This window comes from Pagrus major, chromosome 7 (assembly GCF_040436345.1).
Source record: "Pagrus major chromosome 7, Pma_NU_1.0".
NCBI classification, from domain to species: domain Eukaryota; kingdom Metazoa; phylum Chordata; class Actinopteri; order Spariformes; family Sparidae; genus Pagrus; species Pagrus major.
The window spans coordinates 16,159,858-16,172,679 of record NC_133221.1 but is presented as its reverse complement, the minus strand read 5'-3'; the positions used below and the strand labels follow the sequence as shown (position 1 = coordinate 16,172,679).

Below are 12,822 nucleotides of genomic sequence, written 5' to 3'. Positions count from 1 at the left end.
GTCTAGACCCAAAATGCAGAGACCAGAGGCTGGAAATCAGGTTTAAACAAATGTATATTGCAGGACAGAGTTCATGTGGAAATAGTGGACAAGGAAGGCAGGCAGGCTGGGTTGTCTGGTGGCAGCGTGGAGGGACCTCAGGTGAGTCAGTGGAGCAGGAAGCAGAACAGAGAGGCGCTGGAGGTTCTGCACATGAGCATGAGATGTAACCCAGACAGGGAAAAACACCGGAGCATAGGCACAAGAGAAATCTCATCACTAGAAAATACTTCGAAGATAGCTGAATACAATAGCAAGCGGCACTGATATAATCACCATAGGGGACGGAACAATCTGGCACAGGCGTGGAGAAGAGACCGGGATTAAATAGCAGAAGTTGATGAGCTGATGATCTGCAGGTGCGCCTCTCCGCTGCTGCCGTCAATGCTGCCACACTCACAGACACAGACAAACACACAGGGAGGGAGAAAGAGAGATAGGGGAAAAAACACAAAACAACAAAACCCCGACTGCTAGCACTGTGACAAAGAGTATATAACATATTGGACATTTTGACTTGATTTTCATTTCTTCTGCAAGGGTGAACCCGTATGCATATGTTTTGATAATAAAATCTTAAAGGCACTATTTGTAAGAAAAGTTGATTTTATAGTCTCAGTCAAAACTTGTGTCGAAATGCTTCAAGAAGATAGCCAATTGGCTTAATAGTTACAATAGTGGACTGAAGGCCAGACATGGGTGAGGAAAACGGGAAAAAACAAATGTACATCTGGTTGCACATCCTTTTGCTTGGCAGTGCAAACTCTACAGTAGGCAATACGTCTATAGTTATCTCAGTGCTTTTTTATCCATAACCTAGTTAATACTCCGCTTTTCACAGTTTACATATTGTTAGAAGTTTACCATTCATTTTTGTATATTGTGTTTTTAACATTTTTGGTCATTTAGATAATCACGTAGGTGTTTTTAACTAGCAAGGCTAGCCTCTCAGCTAGCCTAGCTGGCTCCCTAAAAAAAACTGCATATACACATAATAGTAGAACCGTTCACCCTTTTTGGCAGGGTAAAAAAGAACCATAGCTAGTTAACGTTGGCATTGGGACATCCACTTAAGCCCAATTTGGGTGTTGAGAGTTCGAACAGATGACTGTTGACTATGGGTAGGAATTAGGAAAAATTAGGAAAAAACTGGGGATGCCAGACAAAGAACTGGCTGGATGGCAATGACCTGATTACTGTTAAGTGAAGGAAGTAATGGAGACAGAGGGGGCCATTATTGGATTAAAAATTAAAGTTGTTCAAGGCCAGTCTGAGCTGAGGTTCCAACTGACCCTACCGAATAGCAGTGTCTCTGGTGTCTTCTTGGAGTCCTCGTCCAGTGTTTTCTTTTACTTCTGAATTGAAGCTGCTGCGGGATCTCACACAGTCAGAAAAGTCTCATCTATTACTTTAAGTTTCATAAATAGGCCCGTTGAGGGTTATCCATCAAGTAATAGTGCAAAATACATTCTACTGAGTGAAGACTCCTTGGGAGAAGAAAATCCAGCAGTTATTAGGGAGGTTTCTTGCTAGTTCACCCTTTCACAGCAGTTCATGGCTGTGTCCAGGGAAATGATTTATTCTTAGGCTTTGTAAAATTAATCTTGGTGCGCCATATTGAAGGATGTCTCAATTCCAAAAACGCCCCTTAGCCAAAGAGGAGCGAGGAGAGAGGGGAGGCTTGCCAGCGGAGCTATGAGGGAGGATGCGCATGTGTATCCTCTGTGGAAGTTTTTTTTGGCACCCGTGACATAAATGAAGTGTGACACACAAATAGAATATACAAACCGTGGTTGGAGCAAGACTCTACAAATGTGTTCCTTTTGTATTCATAAATTGGATTAGTGGGTCAGTTACCTTAGATGATCAAACTTTCTGCCCTTCACTGTTTATACCTGCATTCGTTAATGACATTTCACGTCGATATTATTTATGTCACGTTATGCTACGTTGTGGACTGAATTCAAAGTAAATACAGTTGTTACGTGCACCGTTACGATCATCTGAAAGAGATAATAAAATACTGCAGTAGACAAAACAATCGAAAGAAGATGCAACTGCCAAACATCATATTTAACTGATGTTTCTTTAAAATACGGCTCAGAAGAACAGATGTCTCATTGTGTTAAACGAGCTTTGCCTCCACTCCTTTCTCCTCATCCCTTGCCTCCCCAGCTCGTTTCTCATGTGGGAGAGACGTGAGGACAGTAGACAAGGAAAGAGACAAGAATGTACAAACTGAGAAATTAGAAGAGGGAACAGCCCTTCTCTTTTAAATAATGTAAAGACACCCAACACTCACACTGAATTGCCTTTGTGTTTTCACTTCATTATATTTGAATTTCTGAGTAAAATTCGGTTGTCAAGATGCAGGCAAACCAAGTAAGTATGCATATTGCAAAAACTGAATTCAACTACAGTTAATGATGTTGTTTGATTTGTTAGATGAGATACTCACAAAGTCAATCTAATTTTGATCTATTGAAAGAGAGATTTCTCTCACTCCAATCATTTTATCCCCCATCATAGGCTCCCTCTCATCACCTCAGTAAGGCCCCTTGTTTTCTGATAATTCTCTTAAATGTCAGAAATCATAATTTTGTTTCTCTTTGGGACAAGCACAAAGGGCTTTAGGACAGCCATATAAGATGACAGTGATGCCCAGTGAGAAGGGTATGCCTGCTTTTGCTTTTTATGTCCTGTCAGATAATAATATTGTCTAGGAGTGAGACCTCATAGCATAAACTGATTTCTCTCTCCATATCACACATATTTCTCTGGGGAAACCCCAGGCTTTTCCGGCATTCTCGGTGCACTGTTACAATATGCATAAATCCTCAAACAACCTGACAACCTAACTGATAGGCGGGGAGGAAGCATAGAAGTCCTAGTAACTCGAGCTTCACAGCAGTACTTGTATATGTTTAAAGGGGCTCTCTGAAACATTTGTGGCGTGCTGGTGGTTACTTTATGTTAGCTGAATGTCTCTTTTTTTCATGTCACGTTACATTCTGCTCACAAATGGCCAAAAAAAAAGTGATAAATACATTTAAATGCAGTACTTTATTCATACTGAGTGTGAGATGAGTGTGTGACGTCTGTGGGTCCTTCAACAGGGGTCCAGCTGTTGCTGAATCACTCTCGACTGCAGGGTGTAGATCAAAGGTGGACAGAGAACCCAAACAGCCCTTAGTCTTCAAGACTTTTCAAGAATTTCAAGACAATGGAAAGACACACAGTATGAAGTGCGTGAGTGTGTGGATGTGCATATTACCAGAGGTTCCTCGAGCGTACATGAGTCAGTGTCTTCTTCTTCCTCTGCATCATAAACAGAAATGCCTCGGTAACCCCCTTCTTTGTAGCAGTAATGGATGAATCTAAAAAGAGAGGTGAGTGTATGAGTCATTTGAGGTATGTATTTGACCAAGCCTGACCTCTCCACTGACATAGAATTAGACTAATGAGGACTTTATGAGGACCTTACTTGTTCCATATCTTGGTAGCTTTCAAAACTCTTGGGTCTCCAACCACAATCAGTAAGGCTCGTGCTCTGGTCAAGGCCACGTTGAACCTCTGTGGAGATAGTTTCAGTTCTGCCTTCACCACACTACACGACTATCAAAGTTGTCAGATCGTTATACTTTTCAAACTACACAAGTTTCTGTCTTATAATTGCCAGTCAATTAATATTGAAGTATTTGCAGCAAGGTTCTCAGAATTCTAAACTTAGTGTGGCAATTGTGTACACAAATATTATTGTAAGTAATAATAAGTTTTTGTGTGTTTGTGTAATGTTTCTCACCTTCTCATTATCAACAAAGCCCAGAGTCCATCCTTTGTGGGAAGTCAGTTTGGGAAAACTTCGCACCGTGGACAAAATAATCACATTGAACTCTTGACCCTGAAACTGCTCCACTGAGCCAACCTATGAAAAATATAAAAGCGAGGTATGTTAATGATGTTCCAAACTCTCTCTCAAGCATGTTTTGCAGCAAACATACACAGCACATCACTTTGTATCTCCATACCATTACGTTTTCCAAGTTTTCCTTCTTGAGATCTTTGTCCATCCAGAAGGCGTTCTGGATTTTCTCCACCTGACAAAAAGAGGAAAGTGTTGGCAAGGTTACCCCAATTAACATACAGTGACAAACTGGTGTATTGGAGGAAATGCAGAAAATACAATTGCGACTTTGTCTATACATTAAACTAGCCATAACCCCAACTTATTGACCATTAACAAAAAGTCCTTAAATATTTAGCTGTGGGTTTCACTTGGCCAGAAGCCCAGACAAGAATGATATTCTGAAAATAAAAGATGCAGCCGCAGACTGGATGTAGAAATATGTGCTGTAATGGAAGATTTTTCGCTCTTCAACCTGAAACCTTGGTGGAAGGTTGTTGTGCCTATTTATACGTGTCAAAATAAGTATGTATAGTATAGTAGTAGTATAGTTCAAACCAAGCAATCTGAATTTTCAACTATACATTTAGAACGTACTCAAATCAGCATCACGCTTAAAATATTACTCAGCCATTTTCATTCCAACATTGTAGCTGCCAGAGAGTGTGATTTGTGAAAAAATTCAAAACATTTTTACTCATGACAATAAACCTGAAACAACGGTAAGCAAAGTAAAAAGATTTATAGAATAATTATGAACTTTAATAAAACAATTTCAGAACTTGAAAATGAACCACTGCGTTAGCAAAGCTCTTCAACATACTGAGTTAGTATTTTCTATTAAATCAACTTTCTGTCTCCAAAGTATATTTTTTGCCTCTGAATGGCAACAAAGCTGACTTGAAGTCCGTATCCAGGTCTATTAACATATCCTCAGATGATGGTAAGAACATACTCACTTGTTTTCTGTATGGGGTAATGATACCTATTTCTTTTGGTCCAATTCTGGTCACACCATTTTTGTGAAGCTGGGCAAGAACGGCTTTTAAGTATTCCTTCAACACCTCCACCTCTGCCATGTTGTAAACAGAAGGACAGTTGGCTTCACGTTCGTCAGCTCCTGCCACTCCATGGAAGATCAAAGGGAACCCCTGAGACACGGAGAGAGAAATGAGAATGGGGTGGAAAAAGAGAGAGAGAGAGAGAGAGAGAAATGTGTGTGTGTGCGTGTGTCTAAGTTACTTTCTTGGGCAGTTGTTCCCATTTGCAGTATGAAATGCATTTCTCTTCATGGGCAAAGGCTTGAAGTTCTCCTTTATAAAAGAGCTTGTTGGGAATTTCCAGAATCGCAGGATGGGACCTGAGAGAGAGAGTGAAGAGAGAAGAAATTTAAAAGAAAGTTTAGACAAAGCATGGGGAAGTGGACAGAGAAATCAAAGAGTGGTTTAAAAGCAACATTGTGAGAAGGTACAGCAACAAATTTAAGCATCATCAATACCGCACCTGTAGTTCCTCAGTAATTTGGTGATAAAGTGGTTGTTGAACCCGTGTGTGTCATCTGACTTGTAAAGGTCGATGTCCCTCATCAGACGTTCCAACATGGACACACCTGCACAAAGTGGCTTTCTTCAAATTTCTTGAGGTACATACTAGAACTTTCACTATTATTTTCAGATTTTGCATTAAATTAACCTTTGATACATCAATACTTGATGTTACCATTTGATTGTTTAGAAACGTCACAGACTCTAATATGGTTTATTTGTTTAAAAGGTATATACATTGCTCACCCAAGCCATTATCCTCTGCCACTCTGGATGTGATGACTGGGCCCAACTGTTTAGGGTCTCCAGCCAGCACCACCTGGCATTCACCTGGGGCCAGTAAACCTGTGGAGCAAACACAGAAAAGTTAAGAGTACTCGCTATACAGAATATCAAATGCTGTATAGAATACAGTTATGATATAACATGACACCTTGCTTTGTCACCTGATAGAGGGATGAGACACTCTGTTTCTGTAGTCTGACCTGCCTCATCCACAAAGATGTAAGAGAAATGCCAAACGGGAATCCCTGCTGCCACAAGCCTGAAGATTTAGAGAGAGCAAATCTTAATGTTAGATAAAGAAAAACAAAAAAACTCGAGAGATCAAGTTAGTGGACAGTGTGAGTGCTGTAAATCTCCCAGACGTTAATGTCTGTAACCATGTGAGTGTAAAATAGGTAAACACATGTCAGCAAACATTTACTTCACAGACTTAAAGAAAGTACTACTTACAATTCAAACATGACAACTTCAAGTGGACCTGAAGATATAACTAAGAAATCATTTAATGTATACAAATGTAAAAACTATATATATTTTTTCTGCCATTGGCTATAGCTGTCAATGGTGTCTGCTGTTTTGTTAGCCAGGAGGATGATAAAAGGAACACTATGCTATGCTACTGAGCCAGTATGACCACAATACCTGTAACTAGCAAGTTGTGACATTAAAATACATCTGTTGTCAAAACTCCTTATGGGTGTTTTATAAAGAATGACAAGAAAAATATAAATTGTGTTTATTTTGTGAATTTAACAATATTATTACAATTTACTTATTTACTATTATGGAAATTAAGATTACAATGTAATTTACTGTATTAACCACTGTACCTTCCGGCAGTTTGCAGGGTGGTGAAGATGATTTTATACCTCATGAGCTCCCGTTTGGTGGGAACCCTAAAACCTTTATCACCGATCAGGTTGCAGTGAAACTACAGAAAAAACACAAAGGACATACGTACATATTCACACAAGCACATATAAAGTACACATAGATACACAGACGCAAGAATCTAGTCAAATTTTCTATTTTAGTTAATTTTTTGTTTACTCTTACTTCTATTGTTATTCTATTAGGCACTGTTTTTTGCATTTATGAATGAATGAATGAATGGAAGAATGAATGAATACAAATTTTATTTCAGACATGTGAAAACAAAACAAAACAAAAGGTTAAATTAGTTCAACAAATAACCATAATAAAATGAAAAGTATGTTACAAATTAAATTCCATTAACAAGCATTGACATGCCCAAAAAAGAGTAAGAACAAGTTTACACTTTTTTAATCCTACCCAACTCCTTAAACACTTATATTTTGTATATTTCACTAATATATAATGTTCTTTATTGTCTTGACTAGGGCCAGTGTGTGACCCCAGGGAACCCACTAGTTGTTACTGGTTGTTACTGTTTGTTCTATTGTATTTCAAATTTTTGTAGCAATCTCTGGCACAACAATTTCCTTAGGGATTATAGTATTCCTTTAGTTAAATGTTTGAGCTTCACTGTGCTGTGAAATGTGTGTGTGCATGCTGTGCTATGTTTTTCATAATCATACAATGAAGGAAAGCTTCCCTGTGCTCAGTGTAAATCCAATTTAAGGGGCCAGCCTACGAGCATGATTTGTTACATCACAAGTAGTTTGAAAGCCAACGCTGGTCCAATACTCAGCATAGACTGAATCACAATGATGTCAACAACAGTCACTTCTGGGTAGAAAACTGGTGGTCAACTTGCATTGCGCAGACGTGATATCAACAAACTGTAACATTTAAAGATAAATACACAGAGGTGCAACCTTTCTGGCATTTCTGCTGTGCTTATTTTATCTGCAACATCTCAGACTAACTGCGAGTTTTGGGTAAACTTAAGCATTTAAGCAGTCATTTTCTTAGGGTAAATAACAGGTAAAGAATTGTTAATGAGATATGAAAGCATCAATCATGCATTTTAGATGGATGATATGTATACACCATGAAATAACACAATAAAAAAATACATTTCAATTATATGTAAGCATGATGTGGGGTTTTTTTCTACTTGGAAGTTGTTGCAAACAGACATCACAACTGGTTCTATACAAAAACGAGAGAGGAGGAACAAATTTTAACATGCCTGGAGGGATTATTTAAGTGTGACAGCTTTCAACTACTTTAATAATACTATGTTCACAATGACACATATAGCTTCCTTCCTGAACAAAGATGTGGGAGCAGGGGCATGACATAACATAGTCAGGATTTACATTAAAATTTTAAATAATAGAATATCAGAGAGTGAAAGATGATTTTTGATGAAAGTGAAGCTTAAAGCGATTATGTACTGTTATGTCTTTGAGATCTTAAATAAACCTTGTCAGAAATTGTGGTACGCGTGACTTCTTGCCAAATATTTGTGATGTTTCTAAACTGGTGTCTTACTATGTTTATATTTGAGGAACTCAAAAAAGAAAATCCAGACCTTTCTATCTTGGGGAATTTTTTTCACAGGATAGCTGACAGCATACATGCGATAAAGCAGGTGCTTGCTCATGTTGCCTTCTGCAATCTTCTCACAGAGATGATCGATGGCACTGTTGGATGGAGCGCAAGCCAGGATGTTGCACGATTTCTGAGTTTCCAGTATTTGATTGATGGCTCCCACCAAAGTCACTGTTTTGCCTGACCAAGACATGTTAAAATACATTATTTTTATGAGTGTAAATAAAATTAAAAAGCATCAGGGGGCATTCACACACGGATGTACAGTACCTGTGCCAGGTGGACCAAATACCAGATAAGGGGCAGGCTTTGCGGTACCAGCTACAATGTGTTGAATGGCCTTGCGCTGTTCTGGGTTGCTCTCGAACCCTAACAGCCTGATGACAGAGAGACAGAGGTAAACAGGAATGACATCAGAGCTGTGTCACAGATAAGGGAGTCAGGGTTTACATGCAGTTTAGTTGCACAGGAAAACTGAATTTTAAAGACAGATGTGATAAAAAGGCACACAGACTCAGTGCACTGATACAGAAGTATGACCTTGTCTGTATCACATGTTTTGAATGTTTTCCCTGGATTCTTGACCTTGAGTTACACTGACCTGGGTAGATTTTGATTGTGGGAAGAATGTTTTCCAGTAGGGAACAGCACCTCCTCCAGGTTGTGCCGATTCACAGATGCCACTGCTCTATGCTGGACACGCAGGGGTAAACGGTCAAGAGCGAAGTCAACACTGAACCTCATGCCCTCCTTGAAATGACTCTGAAACCTGCATTCAAATTCACACATTCACATTAAAACCAAGAAGCATGTTTAATGTCCTGTGTGAACAGTACTAGAAATAATAGACTACGTTTCTCCTCTTTCCTAGACCACTGAAGTATTATTGGAGGCGTAATGGGTATCTGGAGTGACCACAGCTACTTTTTCTGCAGCCATGATACCCATTTGGAGAGAGCTAAAAGGAGTAAAAACCTAGGCGCCTTACACTGATGTGCCCTGTGAGGACACACTGCCATGAAATTTCTCACCAGGAATGACCAAATTAAACTATTGTGAATAACTTATCCCGGTTCCATAATGCTGAGAGCGGACCGTCAGAGCGATGTGAAGTCAGAGGCAGATTTTTTGTTGATGGGGTGGTTACGGATGCTACATATGCTTATGTACGTGTGTGGTAGAATATGAGTACTACATATAAATAGTGACAATTTCCGAAAATGTATCAGATTGTATGCAGTTTGCTCTGAAGACACATAGCCATAGCCAAGACCTGTAAACACACTAATTTGTGAAATTTGTGGAGTAACCCTTTAATTGTTGAACAGTGGTGCCAGAGAATCTGAAGTTAATATCTGAAATCAAACTGTACTGTGGCTGTGCTGAAAATATTATGACACATTGTAAACACTCATTTACTTAGCTGATTTCATTCTGCAGCAGTGCATGCAGATACACCACCAAACAGAAAAAAATACTTTTCTTATGGGATTTATCATTTAATCCCATCTGACCCTCTGTCCTTACGTTTCATCAAACTCCACGAAGACCTTCTCCGCAGCCACATGTTGGACCCAGCCTATGTAAATCGTTTTTCCAACAACTGACTGGCCAACAGGATTCAGTCGCGCCAGTGTCCTGGACAGCTTCTCTAAGTCTCTCGAGTCGCCTGACATCTGATGACACAAAACGTTTATGTGTAAAATACTGTTTCATTCTGTACTGTTGGCGTGAAAGATCCAGCCAAAGCAACGGCAGTTGTCAGCCATCATGTTTTATTGTGTGGCTGTGGGGAGCATCACCTGCAGGTAGAATAGGTCTTTGCTGTGCTTGTGTCTGAAAATGGGCACATCGTCCTCGTTGTATATTGCAATCTCTCTCTTCAGCTTGAGCTCCTCGAGATGCAGCAGCAAGTGCAACCTCTGGGTGTAATTGCTCCACTCCAGAGGTCTCTGGAGAGCCCTAAAGAGATCCCAGTGACATGGAAAATTGGATGACCTTTGCAGTTGTGATAATCATTAGAGGAATACTGCTTCAGTGAGTCTGGTTTGATTTTCTTTTTCCAATCAAAACAGTAGAGTTTTGTTTATGTAATGTTGACAGCTCGGCAGAAAGTGCCACAATTCTGGTTAAAACACCTGAATTGTTTTACTTTAATACAGTAAATTAAATCTGTCACAAATTATTTTCACCTTCTCTGTGTGTGCATGTGAAAATACATACGGGTTGGAGTTTGTGATGTCTTTAATGTTGTCGGGCATCGCATAACTCTTCAGAGGCACCACAGGCCTAGCCAACACTTTCCCACTGGAGTGGAAGAAAAGGCAGAACACAGGACAGTAATGACCTAGATGACCAATAAATGTTGCAATCAGTAGTGTGTAAATTAGGATGGGTGACATGTGAATGAAGACTGTCAGAGGGAGAACCAGAAGGCAATATAACAGATTCTGAAATTGTAACTGTAATAAATCAAACAAGCACTGTGTAAGATGATAAGTAATGCTGAACACAATTAACATATTCACATAGATAACATGAAAATTACATGATATTTACTCGTTATGCCTTTCAATAAAGGTACACTCCTTAGGCTGGCGGTTGCATGGGTTTGTGGGGAAGAGCTCTTCTCTTGAAGAAGTCCAATGTGTGACTTCCAAGAGGCGCATGATCTCAAATTTATCAGAGGACTGCTGGCACGTTTCAAACTTAAAGACCAGTAACTGTTCAAAGTAGCCTGCATACTGTGAGTAGAAATGAACGTTGATTTTAAATTCCTCTCCTAGAAAAACATGGGAGAAAAAAAAGTGAGGAAATTAAGTATATATGCAGCAATGTTACTTTGTGAAAAAATAATTAAAATAGTAGAAAAACTAAAAAAAATGGCTTTTGTCATTTTTTTCAAATATAACATGTTTGTCATTTTCTCTGTCTTACATGTTGGATTATGATCATTCAATTGTCTCAACTTGATAGAAAATCACAGATACTTTAATCCTGCAAGGTGGCAAAAAGTGCTTCACTACATTTTTGATGAACTAAATTAAAATGTGTTAAAACAATGCACTTCTTTAAAAAAAAATCTCTGCTTTGTTTATTAGTTTTCCCAGTTGAAATAAGAAACATTATATATACAAACATACAGGAAAAAAACAATGCACCTTTTTGATCTTAGAAGTAGGTTGTCAATTTGATTCTACTAACTTCCCCTTCCACCTAACAACTCACGTTAGCAGTAGCAGTAGCCATCCTGCCAGTCGAGATGCGTCGATCCCCGAGTGCGGTGTAACATGGAGGAGAAAGCTCCATGTTATGCCGGGGATCGGGGATCGACGCATCTCGACTGGCAGGACGGCAGAGCGGAGCGAGCTAAAGCTAACGTGAGTTGTTCAAAAACCTTCTTTTTAGAAAACTCTGTGTACACAAACAATGTTCTCAATGCTTGTGTTCATGTATAGAGACCCTGGTGATACTACAAGCAAAGTTTCATGTTGTGTCGAGTCTTCTTAGTGTTTTAAAAATAGCGACTTTGATGCTACCATACAGCTGCCCCGAGCACCCAATTGAAAATGATTTTGACCCGAAAACGAAACTACGGTAAATCTTAAAATTGGCTTTTTCGTCGTAATTATGCTTTTACGCGAAGGATTGACTTGGGTACATTCACAAAAAAAGCCCAGGTTGCATTTTGGCGAGAATTACACTTTAAACAGCCTGGGTTAAAAACGTTTGAATAAAATAAGAGTATTTTTGTGCTTAGGGATGTGTACAATTAGACCAGTAACAAGATGATCAAAGAGCTTGAATGAAGTTGAATATGTCTGCTCTAAATCCTCAAGTCAACTTAAACTGTGCACAGTTGCTGCTTGTGTTCTTTCTCCTTGCAAATCCACCATGAAGAATGGTGTAAATGATATGGACTTTCACTGGAACTTGCTCATTCATCACTTGTATCATTATCCAACAACCACTGACAACTGTATGGACCCTCCCTCAAGTGGGGCACATTATTGTGTGTGTCTCCCTCATACCTGGTCCAACAGGGTGTTGCTTGATAGACTTGATGATATTTCCTTGACAGTCTCTTAAAGTGAAAATGTTCTTTACAAGGTCAGAAGCCCAAAAAGTTAAGTAAACTGTCGTGACACCAGAGTTCTTCACAGTCACTGGCACAACTTTCTGTTAGAGAAGAAACATGTTATTATATGCAAACTGTCAGTATTATCACTACGGCCATGAGAAAAAGCCTATCCACTAGGGTTCCAAAGGTAATAGATTTTCACGGTATCAGTATCAGAAAATATCAGAATTTCATGGTTTTACAGTATAACAGTATTCCACAATTATTATTATTATTATTATCATTATTATCAATATCAGTTACAATGACGCTTAAATTCGTGAAATGAGAAGGTTTTTTCTGGTTGAACAAACGCCTTATTATAATTGCACCAATTATTATGTTGTGGCAGACATGAAAACTGACATTAACCTCGAAATCTATTTTTAATAGGTCTACCAAGGTAGAATTCAATACCGTAGATAGAGAGATCCACATGGTATGATAAA

The 12,822-nt window shown here is 39.0% G+C and overlaps 1 protein-coding gene across 1 annotated transcript; it reads right to left on the bottom strand.

The window, feature by feature from the left end:
• Positions 1-3,148: 3,148 nt before the first annotated feature.
• Positions 3,149-10,922, bottom strand: LOC140999403 (putative helicase mov-10-B.1). The gene is made up of 18 exons (XM_073469769.1): positions 10,813-10,922; positions 10,477-10,560; positions 10,056-10,215; positions 9,781-9,929; positions 8,855-9,022; positions 8,524-8,630; positions 8,273-8,433; positions 6,603-6,703; positions 5,934-6,031; positions 5,734-5,832; positions 5,447-5,552; positions 5,186-5,303; positions 4,903-5,094; positions 4,068-4,136; positions 3,842-3,964; positions 3,524-3,612; positions 3,314-3,416; positions 3,149-3,184 (listed from the first exon to the last, which is right to left on the bottom strand). Exons 1-18 carry the CDS (start codon positions 10,920-10,922, stop codon positions 3,149-3,151), a joined length of 2,073 nt encoding a protein of 690 aa, XP_073325870.1.
• Between the last annotated feature and the right edge of the window lie 1,900 nt (positions 10,923-12,822).

Coding starts and splice junctions, on each gene's coding strand:
- LOC140999403 (XM_073469769.1), bottom strand. CDS start 10,922: ATGCGCCTCTTGGAAGTCACACATTGGACTTCTTCAAGAGAAGAGCTC. Junction 10,561..10,812: donor TTTATTGAAAGGCATAACGA/GTAAATATCATG, acceptor CTTCCACTCCAG/TGGGAAAGTGTTGGCTAGGC. Junction 3,613..3,841: donor GCTTTGTTGATAATGAGAAG/GTGAGAAACATT, acceptor CTATCTCCACAG/AGGTTCAACGTGGCCTTGAC.